This window comes from Solanum dulcamara, chromosome 6 (assembly GCF_947179165.1).
Source record: "Solanum dulcamara chromosome 6, daSolDulc1.2, whole genome shotgun sequence".
In the NCBI taxonomy this organism is placed as follows: Eukaryota; Viridiplantae; Streptophyta; class Magnoliopsida; order Solanales; family Solanaceae; genus Solanum; species Solanum dulcamara.
This window is the reverse complement of record NC_077242.1, coordinates 60,763,816-60,782,152: the sequence shown is the minus strand read 5'-3', so window position 1 is coordinate 60,782,152 and position 18,337 is coordinate 60,763,816. Positions and strand designations below refer to the sequence as shown.

The 18,337-nt window shown below is 38.4% G+C and overlaps 1 protein-coding gene across 4 annotated transcripts in view; it reads left to right on the top strand.

Moving 5' to 3' along the window:
- The window catches only part of LOC129891222 (L-arabinokinase-like), a 44,108-nt gene that overhangs the window by 15,790 nt on the left and 9,981 nt on the right, over nt 1–18,337 (top strand). The window contains exons 2-14 of one of the 4 annotated variants that reach the window (XM_055966516.1): nt 5,351–5,458; nt 6,033–6,101; nt 6,219–6,302; nt 7,915–7,991; nt 9,047–9,113; nt 10,045–10,102; nt 11,839–11,906; nt 11,981–12,043; nt 12,401–12,454; nt 12,560–12,662; nt 12,749–12,858; nt 12,947–13,066; nt 16,122–16,178. In XM_055966516.1, the coding sequence (XP_055822491.1) occupies nt 5,351–5,458; nt 6,033–6,101; nt 6,219–6,302; nt 7,915–7,991; nt 9,047–9,113; nt 10,045–10,102; nt 11,839–11,906; nt 11,981–12,043; nt 12,401–12,454; nt 12,560–12,662; nt 12,749–12,858; nt 12,947–13,066; nt 16,122–16,178 (1,038 nt within the window). Of the gene's footprint in view, nt 1–5,350; nt 5,459–6,032; nt 6,133–6,218; nt 6,303–7,914; nt 7,992–9,046; nt 9,114–10,044; nt 10,103–11,838; nt 11,907–11,980; nt 12,044–12,400; nt 12,455–12,559; nt 12,663–12,748; nt 12,859–12,946; nt 13,067–16,121; nt 16,179–18,337 lie in introns of those variants that run through there. The other 3 variants (XM_055966517.1, XM_055966518.1, XM_055966519.1) reach the window with 3 other exon arrangements.

The following is an 18,337-nucleotide window of genomic DNA, read 5'->3' as shown; positions in this document are numbered from 1 at the left end:
CAATTCTGTAGCTCTGTTGGTCAGAGAGGGAGTTGTTCAGCAGTTGCAGGTTAAGAGGGCTTCCTTGTGATGGCCTCAATATGTAGCTCAGCCCTGATGTTATCAGCCAGCCCAGCATGCCCTGCAGTAGCTTGGATTCAGCTATAGCTGGGAATTCATAGCAGGAGGTCTTCCTAAGGTTGGCCCAAGGGTGGAAGGTGAAACTTGCAGCTGCACAGCAAGGTACACTCATTGGAAGCAATACAAGGGAGACTCCCCCTTTTACATTGATGCTAACAGTAGTCTTCAAAGAAGCTATAACTATGAAAAATAGAGACAGCCTAGTTGAAGAGACAGTTGGATCATCAAAGTTTGCTGCCATGTGGGTGTGATTGGTTAGCAGTGCTTTAAGAGGTGTTGCAGTCCTGGGATGATGAAAAATCTCCACTAGATGCTCAGTTGTTGCAGTTGTGGCCTGAGTTGTAGTTGCAGCAGACCTGCCAGGGCCTGCATAAAGGGAAAAAGGCAAGGTCCCAAAAGATGAAGAAGAACAAAAACAAGAGCTGGAGTAGTTGTTGTGGGATTGCTGCTGAAGATTCCTAGTGAGCATCTCCAACTTGTTCTGCTGGAGTTTAATGTTGTTGCTAGTGAATAGCTCCCCAGTGATTGTTGCACCTACACAAAAACAATCAAACAAAGACAAGCAACCAAACAAACACAGAAACCAGGAGGGACTTGCAATTCTGCACAATCCTTTTGTAGCCCTCTTGGTGAAGATAATTGATTTGGTGGTTGTATCTGTGGTGTCTTCTATGTAGTTGTTGTTAGAGCATGTTGATGTATCCCTCCAACCACCTGCAACTACACAACAAACAAACAACAACAATAAAAGACTTGTACAAGGTAGCAAAAAAGACAGGACCTCTGAGAGTGCATTGGAGCCTGTTAGCTTTTTCAAGGTCGCTCGACTAACGTCTCCAATTATCTGTTTGAGTTGAAACTTCTTGGGCTTTGCCCAAATAGACTCTTCTGTAGTCCTGTAACATTTGAAGGCCTTTTCCACAAGTTGGAATTTCCCAATTGCAAAATGCTCCCTCTTTAAGCTTAAGTCTGCTGACTTTTTCAAGGTCGCTCGACTAACGTCTCCAATTATCCGTTTGAGCTGAAACTTCTTGAGCTTTGCCACTACTACCATTACTGTAATCCTACAACCTTTGGAGGCCTTGGTGCAGGGCCACATGGTGCATATCACCCTGCACAGCCTACCCTGCTGTAGCTTGGTCTTAGTCAGAGCTTGAAGAGTGTAGTATCTCTTAGATGAGGAGCTACTACTCTTTGTTGTACCTGTACAAGAGGGGAAAACAAAGTAGTATGCCATCCCAAGGTTTACCCAAAGGTGGCTGAAACCTGCAGCTGCACAACAAACTACACTCAAAGGCAAAACAAGGGAGACTCTCCCTTTTACATTGATCCCAATAAGTATCTTCAAAGGGGCTATAACTATCAAAAAAAGAGACAGCCAAGTTGAAGAGACAATTTGAACATCAAAGCTTGCTGCCGTAGAGGCTTGTTGGAGTGGCAGTGGTTTGGGAAATGTTGGAGTCCTGGAGTGCTGATGGGAAGCATCCTCCATAGGTGTGTGTGTTGCAACTTGGACCTGTGCTGGAATTGTTGCAGCCCTGCAGTGTCCCTGCAATGGTAAATAACAAAGCAGGTGCTCCAATGGTGTTCCAAGCTGAAGGGTAATCATGATAGCTGAAGATCTGGGAACCTGCAAAGGTAGAAAAATGAAAGAGAAGGCAGAATCTATACTATTTCTTACCTCAAGTGGTAAGTTGGTTATTCTAAGCAAGTAATATGTTGGGGAGATTCTCCCCTTTACAGTGGTTCTAACTGTGGAATCTTCAAAGTAGTTATAACTATGCATAGTAATACCCAAGTTGAAGATAGAGTTAGAACAACATGGAAGCAGATCAGGGAGGTTTCTTTATTCTCTTGAGCTTTCTTCTTCTGAATCTAGCCATTCCTAGCATGTCCAACTCTAGGTGGGCTTTAGCTTCTTTGGGGAGGTCCTGTTTGATGAAGTATAGCTCAGGAGAAGTGCATTTGTGGCTGTGCTTGGACAGTGCATCAGCAAGGGAATTGGCCTCCCTAAAAGTGTGCTTGCATTGGAAGGCCTGGAATTGACTGATGATGTTGTGCAGGTTGTCCAGCAGCCCTTTGATGGTCCAAGGAGGCTTTGCTTGTTGATGCAGCCACTTGGTGAGAAGCTCAGAATCCACCTCTAGTTCCACCTGATAGTAACCAAGGTGAAGGCACCAAGAGAGGCCAAAGATAGCTGCTTTAATCTCAGCTTGATTATTAGTACCTGTACCTAAGGGGACAGCAAAGGCAAAAATGAGTTCACCATAAGAGTTTCTAAGGATGCCTCCTCCACCAATGTTGCCAGGGTTATCAAGAGCACTGCCATCAGTATTTAGCTTCACCCTGTGACCTGCTGGCTTTATCCATTTCACAGGAGTGGTTTGGATCACATGAGAACACTGATCAACCCAAAGGACCAGTTCCTTCCAGCTGGTAGGCCAATTGATATAAGGGAAGGCAGTGTTGAGCAAGTTGTGGATATCTTTGTAGATAGAGAACTTGACTCTAGCAAGGTTAGAATGTTTCCCACCATATTTAGAGGCACATCTATTTTTCCAAAGGTTCCAACAAATGGAAATAGGGGTAGCCTGCAAAATAAGCTTGTGAGCCTGATTCTTGTATTTAGAGTTCCACCACCTCATCAGAAGAGTTCTGAGTGGTGTGTACTCCTTAGTGATACCCAAAGAATCAGAGAAAACTTTCCAAATGTTGGTAGCAAAGGATCCTGCAACAAAGATGTGATCAATGGTGTCTTGGCCAGGTCTATGGCAGCAGTAACACTTAGAGGGGGGTGACCAAATCTGATCAAGTTCTCATTGGTGGGTAACTTCCCTCTAAGAGCTCTCCAGACCAGGAAGGAGCATTTGAAGGGAATAAGATTGTGCCATGTGCAAGAGTTGAGCTTAGTCTTGGGCCTTTTAGCTCTGATGAGCTCCCATGCAGTAGAGCAGCTGAATTCTCCAGAGCTAGTGAGCTTCCAGCTTGGTTGATCTTGCTGAAGAGGCTGATAGTTGATGTAGGTAGTCAAGATGGTAGACACAAGTTGGGGAGGGGCCTTTTGTATGACAAGATCCACATTCCATTGACCATTGATCAGGAAGGCACAAACCTGAATGTTGTTGAACCTGCAACTGTTAGTGGTGAAGTGTGCTAGAGGTCCAACCCCCAGCCAGTTGTCCCACCAAAAGAGACAAGTACCAGACAAGATTTGCCATTGGATATGAGGCTCAATGTGAGGCTTGTTTGAGTTTGAGGCCTATGATAGGGGGTTTGACCCATTTGACTTGAAAGATGGTTCTGTGTTGGATGTTAGAGTCACAAGCTTGACATATGCTAGCCCAGTTGTCTCCCAATCTTGCTCTTCTAAACTGGATCTTCAGCACCTGCAAACTCCATGTTGAGAGCTAGTCTGGTTGTTATTTTTTCAGTCTCTAAAGTTCTATGCTCCTGAATCTGTTCGAGTTCAGCTAATTGTCTCAAGACATTCTGCTTCTGAGCCCCCAAGTTCCCTTGAGCAGTCTTACTCCACTCCTTCAGTTTCCCTTTTAGTGCTTTAAAGTTTTACCACCAACACAAAATCTGGTTTTCCTGAGAATCTGAAAGACTCCCACCACCCTTTGACTTTCTCATTGAACCCCTCTGTGGTCAGCCACCAGTTTTCAAACTTGAAGTATGACCTTGTGGTTTCCCATTCCACATTTTAGCATAATAGGAGAGAGGTCTGAGGTCACTCTATTTAGGATGTTTTGCCTAATTTCTGAAATTTGTTTCTTATTATGGTTGTCCCCTTTCTTCCATGTGTACTTTCCCCCAGATAACTCAATGTCCACCAATTCCATGTCTTCAATGAAGTCAAAAGGTCTGTCATGCCTTTCTTAATTCTGCCGCAATTTTTCATCTCTGAAGGGTATCTAACTGTGTTGAAGTCTCCACAAAGGACCCAAGGTCCTGAGACTAATCCTCTGGCTGCTCCAATCTCCCTCCAAGTTTCTTCCCTCTCCTCTCCATCATTTGGAGCATAGACTCCTGTTAGATGCCAATTGAAATCTTGGCACTTCCCTTTGAAGCTGCAAGTGACAGAGCACATGCCTACACTGCTTATTTCTCCCTCCCATACTCTCTTGTCCCACATTATGACTATGCCTCCTCTACTCCCACTCTTATAGACCTTTTTGTGTGCCTCCTTTTTAACTGTTCCTTCTGACATTTCCGTATTGAAGGATTGTGCCTTGAAAGATTCAGCCTCGACCCTTCTATATCTCCTTTATAGGCTCTTTTTCCTTGAGCACAAGTTTTGTCAGGGGCCTCTTATTTGGGCTAACTCTCCCTTTTCCTTCCATATTATCTACTCCTTCTGTCCAGATTTATGTGGCATTTGGATTTCTAGAGTCAAACAATTTAATTATGTCTGTGAATCAGGGCATGGAATCTTTAAGTTTTTTGAAGTAAGTTCACATATTTGAAAGCTACGTAAAAATTACTATAAGACACAATAATTAATAATTCAAGATATTTAACTGATATATGTAAAAATTATGGTCAAAGAAAGATTTGTTTGAATCTCGAAATCCAAAAGGTGCCACAAATTGGGACGGAGGGAGTAGTATACCACTGCTTTAGTGACAAAGTTGAACAATGCAACACTTAAACAGATCATTACGGAGTGCTGATAGTTTACCTGCCCCATGCAGTTAGATGTTTTTGAGGAGCATTACTGAGAACTACTACTTGGTTTTACTGAGAACTGCGTAGTTTATCTGCCGCGTGAAGTTAGATCTTTTTGAGGAGCATTACTAAGAACTACTGAACAGTTTGACCATGTTATTTCATTCTGGTAGAACTGATTCTGCAAACCAAGCCACTGAAGAAGGTTTATGTCATGATTGAATAGGTCTTTTTCTTCATATTCTGCGTGCTAGTCAACATCTTAGCTTCAGGAGAAGTCTCTTTCCCTTTTACTTATGGATTCAGTTAATTAATAGTGATGTCATTTTGTTAATAGTGGCGTCATTTTGATGTACTAACTGGACAGAGGTTACTTGTTTAGTATCCTGCACAATGTGATAAGGTTAGATGACATCAGGGATGACCCCTTCCTCTATTTTCTTTGTTTTGTTATACCATCACATTTAGATTTATTTTGTGGAATCTGAAGCTTGCCCGCAATGATCATTAATTTACTCGTTTATTTTACCAATATTCCCTAATTTTAGATTTTGTATGCAAGGTTGTCCGTAATCTAATTCAAGCAGGACACGAAGTTCATGTGGTTACGGGTGCTCCTGACTATGTTTATACTATTGAGACACAGTCGCCTCGACTTTTTATCCGTAAGGTTAGTCTTTCTTGATAAGTCATCCATAAGGTTAGTCAGGTTAAGATAACTGATCATTGTAGTCAGCGGTTGGATGCTTTTGTTTTTGCGAATCAGGGATTACAAATGCTTGTTCTCATTGAAATCAATTTTATTTATCCCCACAATAATGCATGATTTCATCCTTTGCTATCTGATTTTGAACTAATCAACAGAAAGCTGCACTAAAAAGGGACTTCTATTGGTGTTTTAATCCTGTCGAGCTGCAGAATAAAATTTTCCTTTCCAATTACATTTTGTGAAAGGATGAATAATTTTAAGCTTGATGATCTCTGCTTTTACATTTTTCTAGAGAAATAAGGGAAAATTGATGTACTGTTATTCAGCAAAATAGGTCAAGTGTTTTTTTTTTTTTCGAGAATTGGTAACATGTTATCTTCTGTTAGTGGTTTGTTTCAGTCTCCACTGGCAAAGGAAAACTATGCTTTAACATCTTCCTCTAATATAGAAGTCTGTGGCACAAGCATTCTGACCATCGACCAAAGCATAGTACATGTACCTTAATTTTTCTAAGGATGAGATTTTACTGTTCCAGGTTCTATTGGACTGTGGGGCTGTACAAGCAGATGCTTTGACAGTTGACCGTCTTGCTTCACTGGAAAAGGTGGGCCACTAGGTCTATGATGAGGCAAAAGGTTCTATGGAAGCAGTTACGTATCTGATTTCTATTCATATCAGGCATTTCGATTAACAGTGCTACTTGTTCTATTTCTTTATCCAGTATAACCAGACAGCTGTACTACCCAGGGATTCGATCTTGGCCACAGAAGTTGAATGGTTGAAATCTGTCAAGGCTGACTTAGTGGTAATGTGATCCTTACAGGGCATATGCTCTTATTTTGTACTTCTAGTTTGAAAGCCATTCATTGATGTATTATTAGTACAAGCTAGTTAGACTCTGTTTCACCTATATCCAGAAGTACTACTTGGTATTGCAGTGCTGTGAAGAGTGAAAATGTTTGGCACTTCATTCTGGTGAAGTTTGCTGAAGGGAGCAAAACTTCTTTAGGTGTCTGACTAAAATGAATTGATTGAAAATCTGATAAATGCCTACACTGGAACATGAAAAATATCATTACTAAAATTCGATTGTACTTCTTCTACCTTGTGAAAGTAATAGATTTTAGATAAAAGTGAAATTTCCCAAATGAAAAAAGAATTTTGGTTAATTCAAAATGGAAGTCTCTCTTAATCAAATAGTATCTCTGTTTTTCATTAATCTGAAAGATAGTGATGTTTGAAAGGAAAGAACTGTAAAATGTAAATAGGATTGGAAAATCACAGATAAAGCGTGAATGAGAAAAAGCAGGACCAAAGTACAGGCTGGACTTGCATAATCAGAAGAGTCTAGATTCTGATTAGAGGGGAAGTCTAATAAAGTGGGATCTTTAGTGTTACTAAATGTAGTTGGTGAATTGTCAAGCTCTCTTTTGTCTATCAAAAGATGTAAAATGTTTTAGAAACCTTAATGTGATTTTATCTAAGTGGATATACCTCGAAAACGTGAACTTGAAGTGAAACCAACATATGCAGCCAAGTGCCTTTGAATTCAAGAAATATCTTTGTGAAGTGAAACTAACATATGCAGCCAATTGCCTTTGAATTCAAGAAATATCTTATACCTGAAGGATCCGATACTTTTTGTTGCATTATGTAGCATGCATTCTCAAACGAGATGGCGTCTTGCATGAACGATTCATTTTGTTGGCTGCTCCAAAAATTAACATGAGGACTCAAAAGTATTACATTTTTGTTGTATAGACCTGTTTATAGATGAGAAACCATGGTGAGTGAAGGTGTTAAAAGTGAACACGGTAGACATAAAAGTACATGGAAGGAAATTGTCTTGAAAGACCTATAATCTCTTGGATTCATGCAGACCTAGCGGAGGATAGAGCAAAACGGATGATAAAGATCTTTATAAGCAATAGCAATTAGTTGAGACTAAGTTTTAGTCATGTAAGTACGGTTACGTTCCTATGCTTTCTAGGAGTCTTTTAGCTCTATCAGATATTTACCAGTAAAAAGTATGTAGAACTTCTAGTATTTTTTACTTTGTTGTATTTGATATAATGTTGACCTGAGATGAGTATAAATGGAGAAACATGATTAGTGAGGATTCATATAGCCAATCCCAACTTGCTTGGGGCTGAGGCTTACTTGTTGCTGTTATTGTTGTATATAAGGTCTGCCTAGCTGTTGAACATACGCTGTTTTGGATACTATGTCAACATGAGTCCAGAAGCCTTTTACAAGGCTTATGCTTCTTAATTAAATAAAGAACTGCACTCCCTTTGTGTGTTGGCCAGTTAATAAGGCTGTAAGTTCCTGCAAAATATAATTATACTAACATTATTCTTTGTCCTTGAGTTTATTTCTGATGAGAAGTGCATAATATTCTTATTTTTCATTAGTAGATTTCAGATGTAGTTCCTGTTGCATGCCGAGCAGCTGCGGATGCTGGAATTCGTGCAGTTTGCTGCACAAACTTCAGGTAACACACTCGTGATGTTGAATTTTAGGTTATTTCTCTTATATATATAATATACATAACTAACTCATGGATGCTGGGATTGTGTGGATATCCTTGCTTATTGTTGTGCTGGATGAGTAGGGCAGTTTTCGTGGTAACGTCCAACACATTTTCAGTTTACAAACTTTTTAATCAATAGACTGCATTGAAGTTCAGCTATGTCAAGTTGAGGAAGGTGGAATTGAGGCTTTTAAGTAGCAGTGATGTATTTTTTTTGTAGACAATTATGAGTATTTCTTGCAATTTTTGCCTTGTTTTCTGATTGAGGTTTCATAAAAGCTGGTATACGTAAATGTGCAATAAGATACTGTCCAGTCCGTGCTCATGTCTGCCAGAATTTGGGAATTCTCGTCCTCCTATGTGTTCATGTACAACATGACCTTAATGTCTATATCTCTGCTACTTAGCATGTGTAACTCAGAGAGAGAACAGGGGCATGGGCATGTTGCCCTTTTGCAATCAATGTTGGATTGAAACATTAATGACTGGATGTTCCTCTACAAGAGTGTCTTGAAGAACTTGTTATATTAAGATTACTTATCACATTATCGTCTTTTTCACTAGATAATTTATTTAGTGTCACCGAATTAACAAGCTTTTAAGGTGGTTACCTTCATTTTCATGACCAGTTCATTGTTCACCTGTATTTTCTTGTCTTTTTAACTCGTCAGCTACATCCTTGGATTAACATGTTAGGTGACTTCATAATGGGTTGTGAAAATTTTCAGTAGTTAAGTAATCAACACTAGGAACTTTCTGTAATATATGAGCTCATTCACAATTACTTTTGGAAATTAGAGTACCACTTACATTGTAAGTATTTTATGTGGCTGTTGTCTGTTATAGGGAAAGGTGAAAGAAAAGAATACTGGCTCCTCGTCCTTTAGAATTTCTTTTTACGTCTAGGATGCATTACATCATTGTATTGTTTTTTGCTTGAAAATGCAAAATTACCACCATATAAACAAATAGGAAGCTGTTAAATTATCTCTCACCATTGTTTAAAACTTTGGCAGTTGGGATTTCATCTATGCTGATTATGTCATGGCTTCTGGATATCACAATCGTTCAATAATTTGGCAGGTGATTACTAATCTTCAATAGATATATTCCACGCAAAAGAAATGTAAAAGTTATATATTCCACTAGTCAGGTTCTTCCTTCTCATTTCCACCCAAATACTCTGAAAGAGAACTTCCACAAAACCATCAAACTGTCGGGTAGGATATTGAAGCTACTATGTATTTATTCAGCTAAAATACCATGCATTTAGTACTAGCATAGTAATATCTTAATGTTATGATTCAAAATTGTAGTTCTCTTTATTTGGACTTCAGAAATTCTAATGTGTTGTTGACTTATTTCTCATTCTCACATTGTCTCTTGACAAGTGACATCCAAGAGTCATATTCCACTATTTTGAACAATCAATAGAATGTATTCCACCTCTTTGCTCATATCCAATTGTTGTTGATGTTTACATTGTCTTTAGATCCGTGGTACGCCATGTTTTAGGCATCTAATAACGGAGAAATAGATCTTAACTAAGATTTTTGAAGGTTGTATAGAGTGCTATTTGTGGAATGGTGAACCCAAAAGGGAAAGACAGTAATATTTATTTGGATGGAGAGAGTACGTATTGAACTTTATCAAAGAATTTTTGAACTTCTATGGACTGCACCTGGTAAATGATGGAATTATATTAAGGAGTTGAATTTGATTTGTCGCTATGCCCCAAGCCTTTTATTCTATAAAACTTTCTCACTTTGAGTTTATCATGTTTAAACACTTGTAGAACAATCTATTTAAGTATTTTGTTTCTACATTGCTGAATCCCACCTGCCCTAATATCCTGCTTAAAAGAAAGCAACCATTTTCTCTTTGACTGTGTACATTACTAAGGGTGATTTTCATATTGGTACATATTCTCATGTGATACTTCTAATCCTTGCTTTCATCTGACTTTCATCGGAAAATCCAACATCAATGCCACCGACGAATTATGTTAATCTAGATAGCGGAGGATTATTCTCACTGTGAGTTTGTAATTCGTCTGCCAGGATACTGCCCAAGTATGTAATTTCCATTTCTCCACTATTGTATGCAGCTTGATTTTACCTGGTTTCCATTTCCCATTTCAGTTTTGCTTTGGTTCTGGAGTCAATATTGAACATTCATGTACTGCATTTTGAATAGATGTCCTGTTCTCAGTATATTAATTTTTGTTGTTTCTTCTATTTCTCATAGTTCTATTTTGATTGTGTGAGAAATTTATTATTGAATTGTGTATCTACATTATTATACAGAGACCTTATTTATAGACACTACAACACAATCGTTTACCAAGTAGGATACTATTAACTATTTTTATTCCTACTGCTATTCCTATTTTAAGTAGGATAGTATATACCTATTCCTATTCTAACACTCCCCCTCAAGCTAGTGCATACAAGTCATATGTACCTAGCTTGTTACAATGTAATTAATACGAAGACCGATAAGGGGCTTGGTGAAATATCTGCAAGTTGATCACTTAACTTCACAAAATTAACAGTTAGTCTCATGTGCTTAGTCTTCTCATGAAATACTGGATTTAATGTATAATTGCCAGTCAATCTCAATGTGCTTGTCTTCTCATGAAATACTGGATTTGATGCATAATGTCGATAAAACACAGAGTGATAAATTCCTGAATTGCATTGTTGAACTTCCTAAACCAAGCTTGAGAAGACTATTTCAGATGACCATAGAGTGACTTACACAATCAATATACAAGGCTACCAGACTCCCCCTAAGCAACAAAATCAGGTGGTTGCTCTATATAGATTTTTTCCTCAAGATCATCATGGAGAAAAACATTCTTAATGTCCAACTGATTGAAAGGCCAATGGAGAACGATAACCATAGATAGAAAAAGGGATATATGCTATTTTAGCCATGGGAGAGAAAATATCACTCTAATCCAGCCCAAATATTTGTGTATATCCTTCTTCTTTTTGGGGCAAAAGTAATCTAAAACAGTAAGAAAACACTGCAAAAAAACTCAGATTTGTCGGAGATAATGCAATGCTCACCGGAAAGTTCATGGAACTACGCAAATCAAATCTGAGGAGCCACCAAAAAGACACCCGGTGCTATGCAACTCAGATATGAGAAAGTAGGAAAACTTCACGGTACTACGCAAATTAAATATGAGAAGTAGTCCGGAGAGATGCACCGGGCTGCCCTTTTAAGTAGTCCGGAGAGATGCACGATGCTACGGAAATCAGATATGAGAAAGTAGTCACCGGAAAAATGGCACGGTGCTACACAAATTAGATATAAGAAAGTAGTCACCAAAAGATGGTACGGTGCTACACAAACATTGACGGGTATGGGGTTGACTAAAAACAACCCTAGAAAGTCACCGAAAAATGACGCACGATGACCTGTCTAACTGAGTTTTCTTTCCCTGAATATGGGGTTCACGTATATATCATTAGCTCTACTTTTGTTAACATAATCAATGGCCAGACGGGCGGCATATAGGGGTCATAGCCACCCACCGGCAGCGGAAGCTTTTTTGATTTTTTATCAAGATCGTAGAAGCTCTGATACCATGTGAGAAATATATTATTGAATTGTGTATCTACATTATTATACAAAGACCCTATTTATAGACACTACAACACAATCGTTTACCAACTAGGATACTATTTACTATTTCTATTCCTACTACTATTCCTGTTCCTATTCCTATTTTAAGTAGGATTGTATATACCTATTCCTATTCTAACAGATTGTTTGTTAAAACCAATACTCCTTGCAGTGCCTGCTTTCCGGGATGTAATTGATGTTCCCCTTGTTGTGAGAAGGTTTCACAAAACTCGGGAAAAGGTGAGCGACAATCCTAAGTCACCTTCTTGACATTTGCCTAATTTTCATGTGATCAATATTTTCTTATGATACAGGTTCGGGAAGAACTTGGAATTCTAGACAGCCAAAAAGTGCTTATTTATAATTTTGGTGGACAGGTAATTGTCTCATTTTAAGGGAATGCTAAATGTGTTTGATATATTTTCTTGCCAGAGACTAGTCTTCTCAAATTTCTCAACCTAGCAACTCAAGCTTTATTTTTCTACAGATGAATACTTGGAAGATAGGTTTTTAGACTTTGAATTATAGTTCCTGCATTAGGTTTTGCTGTCATTTCATGAACAGGCGGTGTAGTTTAGTTAATCTTCCTAGATTTTGTGGGAATAAGTGATTGGATTATAATATCAAAGAAAATGCACGTGGAGGTTCAGTAAATATCAAAGGTACTTTTAGTAGACGAAGCATCACATTTCTTGTGCACTTGATAACAATCTTATTTACTATTTCACATGCAGCCTGCTGGATGGAAGCTGAAAAAGGAATATCTGCCTGAAGGATGGATATGCTTGGTTAGTTATTGTAATCCTCTGTTAAGTTTCCACTTTGCTCGTTGTAGTTGCTTTTGAAATCTGCTAGACCTTCATGCAAAAATATGGTCTGTGTTGCTGGTAAAGGTCTGTGGTGCTTCTGAAGATCAGGAGATGCCTTCCAACTTCATAAAACTTCCGAAAGACTATTACACTCCTGATGCTATTGCAGCTTCAGACGTCTTGCTTGGTAGGGAATATTAAAGCTCTGTAAGCTTGAAAATATAATCCTCAGTGTATGACTACATTTCATAGCAAGCATGTAATTTCTTTCAGGTAAAATTGGATATGGCACAACAAGTGAAGCCTTGGCATACAAGGTGCCACTTGTTTTTGTACGCAGAGATTACTTTAATGAGGAACCGTTTCTGAGGAATATGATTGAGGTACATGGCATTGGCTATTGTTTTGTAATTGATATACACCGTTACTCGAAATACAATTATATAGCACATGTGTTGGTATGCAACACAGCATTACCAAGCTGGTGTAGAGATGATCCGGAGGGATTTGCTCACTGGACGCTGGGCTCCCTATATTGAACGTGCTATTACCCTGAAACCATGCTATGATGGGGGAGTCAACGGTGGCGAGGTATCTTTGCGGTCTCTTTTTTTGTTTATTCTCAATACATAGGATACACAAAGTAAACAACTCTTTTGGACTATAGTTAGTGAGTATTGACAGAAAAAAACTTGAATAACTCAGTTTTTGGACAACCACAAGCGAGCTTTTAATAAATGTTGGATTCATAAAGATAAACTTTATTACAAGAAACTAGTATCCACTTACCCTTCACAATGGATATAGTCACTAAAGCAAGTATTTCTTTCAGTCCATCGTGTGGTATAACTTTTGGACCACTAAATCAAACAAGTGTTGTATTTAAAATCATTGTCCAATTATTTAAGAACTTTACATATGGTGTTCATTGACTTTGAAAAGGCTTATGACAAAGTCACGAGTGAAGTCCTCAAGAGATGCCGGGAGGCTAGAGGTGTATCGGTGGCCTACACTAGGGCGATGAGGGACATGCATGGTCGAGCCAAGACTCGGGTTAAAATGATGGAAGGGGACTCGGTGCACTTCCCAGTCGAGATGGGGTTGCACCAGAGATCGACACTCTCATTCCTATTTGCCTTGGTGATGGATGAATTGACGTGGTCTATTCTAGGCGAGGTGTTATGGTGTATGTTATTTACAGATGACATAGTACTGATTGATGAGACATGCATCAGAGTTAATGGTAGGTTGGAGATGTGGAAACAAACTCTGAAATCTAAAGGGTTCAAGTTGAGCAGGGCCAAAACTGAATATTAGGAGTGCAAATTCAGTGATGCAATGCATCAGGCAGACATGGAAGTGGGTCTTGACCACTCCCTAAGAGAGATAGTTCAAGTATCTTGGTCTTTAATCAACGATAATGTCACACATCGCATTGGTGCAACGTTGATGAAGTGGAGGCTTGCCTCCAGAGTCTTTGGGATAAAAATGTCTTAGCTAAACTTAAAGGTAAATTTTACAGAGTAGTGGTTAGACCGACTTTATGTATGAGACGGAGTGTTGGCCTACCAAGTACTCTCTTGTTCAGAAAATGCAAGTTGTGGAAATGAGAATGATGAGATGGATGTATGGGCATACTAGGAGCGATAAGATTAGGAATCAAGATATCCGGTACAAGGTGGGAGTAACCTCCGTGATGGACTGAATGAGGAAAGCGAGACTGAGATGGTTTGGGCATGTGAAGAGGAGATGCACAGATGCTCCAGTGAGGAGGTGCCAGAGGTTGGATATAGTGAGTTCGAGGAGAGGTAGAAGTAGGCCGAAAAAGTATTGGAGAGAGGTAATTAGGCAGGATATGGAGCAACTTCAACTTACCGAGGAGACGACCTTAGATAGGAGGGTGTGGTGGTTGTGGATTAGGGTAGAAGGTTAGTTGGTAGTGGAGTGTTGTCTTGTTTCTCGATGGTTTTAGGCTTGGTGATGTCTGTCGTAGTACTAGCCTTATTCTTGTAGTTTCTTGCTTTTGATATCTATCATCATCTGTTGTTTATTTGTCTTTCAGTTATCATATTATTGTGTTGTTGCTGTTTCCTTATTAGTTTCTATGTTTTGCATTATCATTTTTCCTTTTCATTCCTACTTTAATTTGTTGTATTTGAGACGAGGGTCCTTTGGAAACAACCTCTCTACCTCCCTGAGGTGGGGTAAGGTATGCGTACACTCTATCCTCCCAAGACCCCACTTGTGAGATTTCACTGGGTATGTTGTTGTTATTGTTGTTCTATATCATCAAATGTTGATGATGATTAATTACTGCCACATTTACTTATACACGTAACAACAAGAGAGGGATAGCCTAATCATAAGGATCCCAACCATAAATTGGGTTGAAGTCACCAATCGAGGAGAGAAAAGGAAAACGATGACTGTTAGGCTCCTGGATCATGGTTTTGAGGAATTAAGTTTACCGCATAAAAAAAGAACATTTATTCATATGCTTGATAGGGCTATTCAAAAGCTTATAAAGGGAAAATTGAAACGATATACCCAAAAATCATAGATAATGTGGCAAATGTGAAAATAACCTTGCATCATTCTGTTAGTTTTATTTAATCTGTTCTCTGATATACTTTCTTCTGAATATAAAGGAACTACACAGAGAATATCACCACAGTAGCTGATATCCATGCTTGTATTTTTATGTAGTTCCTGAAAAACACACGCTATGCTCAAAATTTGCACGTCTAATAGTTTATTTCCGCACTGTCAATGACATATTGAAATAGGTACTCAGGATTCTGTCCTTCCTATCATGCCATGTTCGGTAGGACCTAGTTTGTTGATTATTGGATCATAGTCATTGTAGTTTGGGAGATATATTGGGCACCATCAAGTTATTTTTTAAAAGATGTTAGGGAAAATTTTACATAGCAGCCCTTTGTAGATATGTTCTCTGAGAAACTCCCTTAGCTTCTTTTGTATCACGTCTTAACCCTGATGGCCGTTAAAAGGGTCACCCCCAATGGACTCTTAGTTTGTTGCACAATTTTCATCTCATTTATAAGTCTTATGGTTATAATGTATTGGAGCAGTCTTCTCATGCAAAAGCTTTGTTTATAATTCAAGATTGGAGCACATTCTGTATTCCTCAATTTCTGTAGGGGAAAGAGTTTAATTCTCGTCATTGTCAAGTTTCAACTTTTATGGAGGTAGATTTCTGGTATTTTGATATCGTCTGCTGCACTCTACAAGAAGGATTGACAACAGTTTGCATACAAGGAGCTCAGAAGCCATAACATGCTAATGGTTGATGATCATTAGGCTCAAATGTAGCATGGCAAGAAACTAGCAAGAAAATGCTTGTGAACCTCCACTTTGAAGTTTCGGAAGCTCGTAAAGAGCAAATAGTTTGATAGTTAGTCTTTTGCATTGTCTCCTAGAAGTTGCAGTGGACTGAATTGCTTAAACACAGATTATTAAATTCGACTGAGATTAAAATAGCATATTCTTTTGAGTGTAGATTATCTATTCTTACCCACTAAAGTTTCCTTTTTCCTAATGGAGTTGTTCAAATGTAAGTAGGTATTAAGTAATAATGTTATGTTTTACTTCATCCATCTTCATCTATTTCTTCATGGATCTTTAGGTGGCTGCTAGAATACTTCAAGATACAGCTATCGGAAAACATCACACTTCACATGGGGTAAGATTCTCCAAAATTTGTCTTCCTTTGTATTAGTCATAAGATATGCTCAGTGTTTGTTTGCCAATAATGATATCATTTTTTATTTGAACCACAGTAGCGAGCAGAAGTTTTGCTCTCCCACATATAAATGAATTTTCGTGCCTGCTGATCATGCTTTAACTTGAGGAATTGCTTCTGAAATTTAAGATTTAGCATTCTTTAGTGTCAACAGGATAGATGTTGGACATCTGTTGACAAAAAAGGAATAACCTAGTGATAATGACATCCACCTCCAATTATTAGATTGGGGTTTGTTGAATTTGAGAAAGAAGAAAAGGCTTTTTTGTATTTCAATGTGTCCTTACATCCCATGAGAAGGGGTATTTATACAAGTGATTCCTCACTAATTAAGGAAAGATAATCAATTACAATAAAAATTTATATTTTATTTTGATAATTATGCTAGGATAAGGAAAAATAAAGTATCCTAAAATAATGCGAAATAGTTTACACAATCAACACTCCCCTCAAGTTGGAGCAAAGATGTCACACATGCCCAACTTGCAAACCAAAGTATGAAAAGTCCTTTTGAGGCCTATTCATGCTAGCTGTTTTTCTGACGGTAGATGAAGCAAACTCAAGGTGCCACTAGTAACTTTCTCTTTGATGAAGTCCCAATTAATTTCAATATGTTTTGGTCCGTCATGTTGAATAGGATTCTGAGTTGTATTTATACAAGTGATTCCTAACTAGTTAAGAAAAGACAATCAATTACTATAAAAGGAAATATTCTATTCGTAAAATTACGCTAGGAAAAGGAAAAAAAAAGTCTCATATAATCATGCTATTTATTTAACACAATCAACAGGGTTCAAGTCACAATCAGAGCAATGGTGAAAAGGGCCACTGCTTGGCTCCTGGCAGGAGGGTTTGGGGTTTTATTATATGATGTTGGGCATCTGGTTCCAGCATATATGAACCTCTGCACTTCTGCATAATATGTTATTGAAGTTTAAAGAATTATGTTAATTTTACTAAGTAAGATCAGCTCTCTATCATGTGATAAATTAGCAAACATAGTACATGTGGAAAGATATAATGAACTGGATGATAAAGCACGGTGGCTGATATTAGATCCGTTCAGTGAATAGAAACAGAATATTCCACCAATGCTGCATATTACTGTTAGAATAGAAATAGTTATATACAATCCTACTTAGAATAGGAATATAAATAGTAATAGGAATAGAAATAGTATCCTACTTGGTAAAGGATTGTATTGTAGTATCTATAAATAGGGTCTCTGTGTAATAATATAGATACACAATTTCAATAATATTTTTTCCCTATATTTCTCACATGGTATCGGAGCCTCTATGATCTTGGTAGAGAATCAAAGAGCTTCCGCTGCCGGCGGGCGGCTATTACTCATATTTAACGCTCGTCTAGTCAATTGTTATGTTAACAAAAGTGGGGTCAATGATATATGTATGAATCTCATATTCAATGGAAGCAAACTCGGTCAGACATATCACTGTGCGTCAATTTTTGGTGACTTTCTAGGGTTGTTTTGTGTCAACCCCATATCCGTCAGTGTTTATGTACCACCATGCCATTTTTCCACTGACTACTTTTTCATATTTAATTTGTGTAGCATTGTGTCATCTTTTTGTTGATTACTTTCTCATATCTAATTTGTGTAGCACCGTGCCATATTTTCGGTGACTACTTTTTCATATTCAATTTGCATAGCTCCGTGCCATCTTTCTAGTAACTACTTTTTTATTTGTGTAGGCTCGTGTCATCATTCCGACCCTACTCATATAATTTCTCTTTTCAGTAGGGTCGTGCCATCATTTCGACTCTATCCATGTAAGTTTATTTTTCAGATTATGACCATTTTCAGCCATCAAATCTAATACTTCCGACACGAGTATGTTCTGTCCAGTTTTTCTGTGACTTTCTTGTTTAATGTTGACTCGTCTATTGATTTCAAGATGATCCATTCATTTTATACCAGATTTTGAGCACTTTCCGGCGACCTGCATTGTGAAGAACTCTACATGGAGCAACCACCTAGTTTTTGTCACGCCCCGGGAGGGTACCCTAGACGTAACCGGCACCCGAAGGCCATTTCTGACCTCCGAGCGAACCACTTGGTACAGTCACTCATTCAC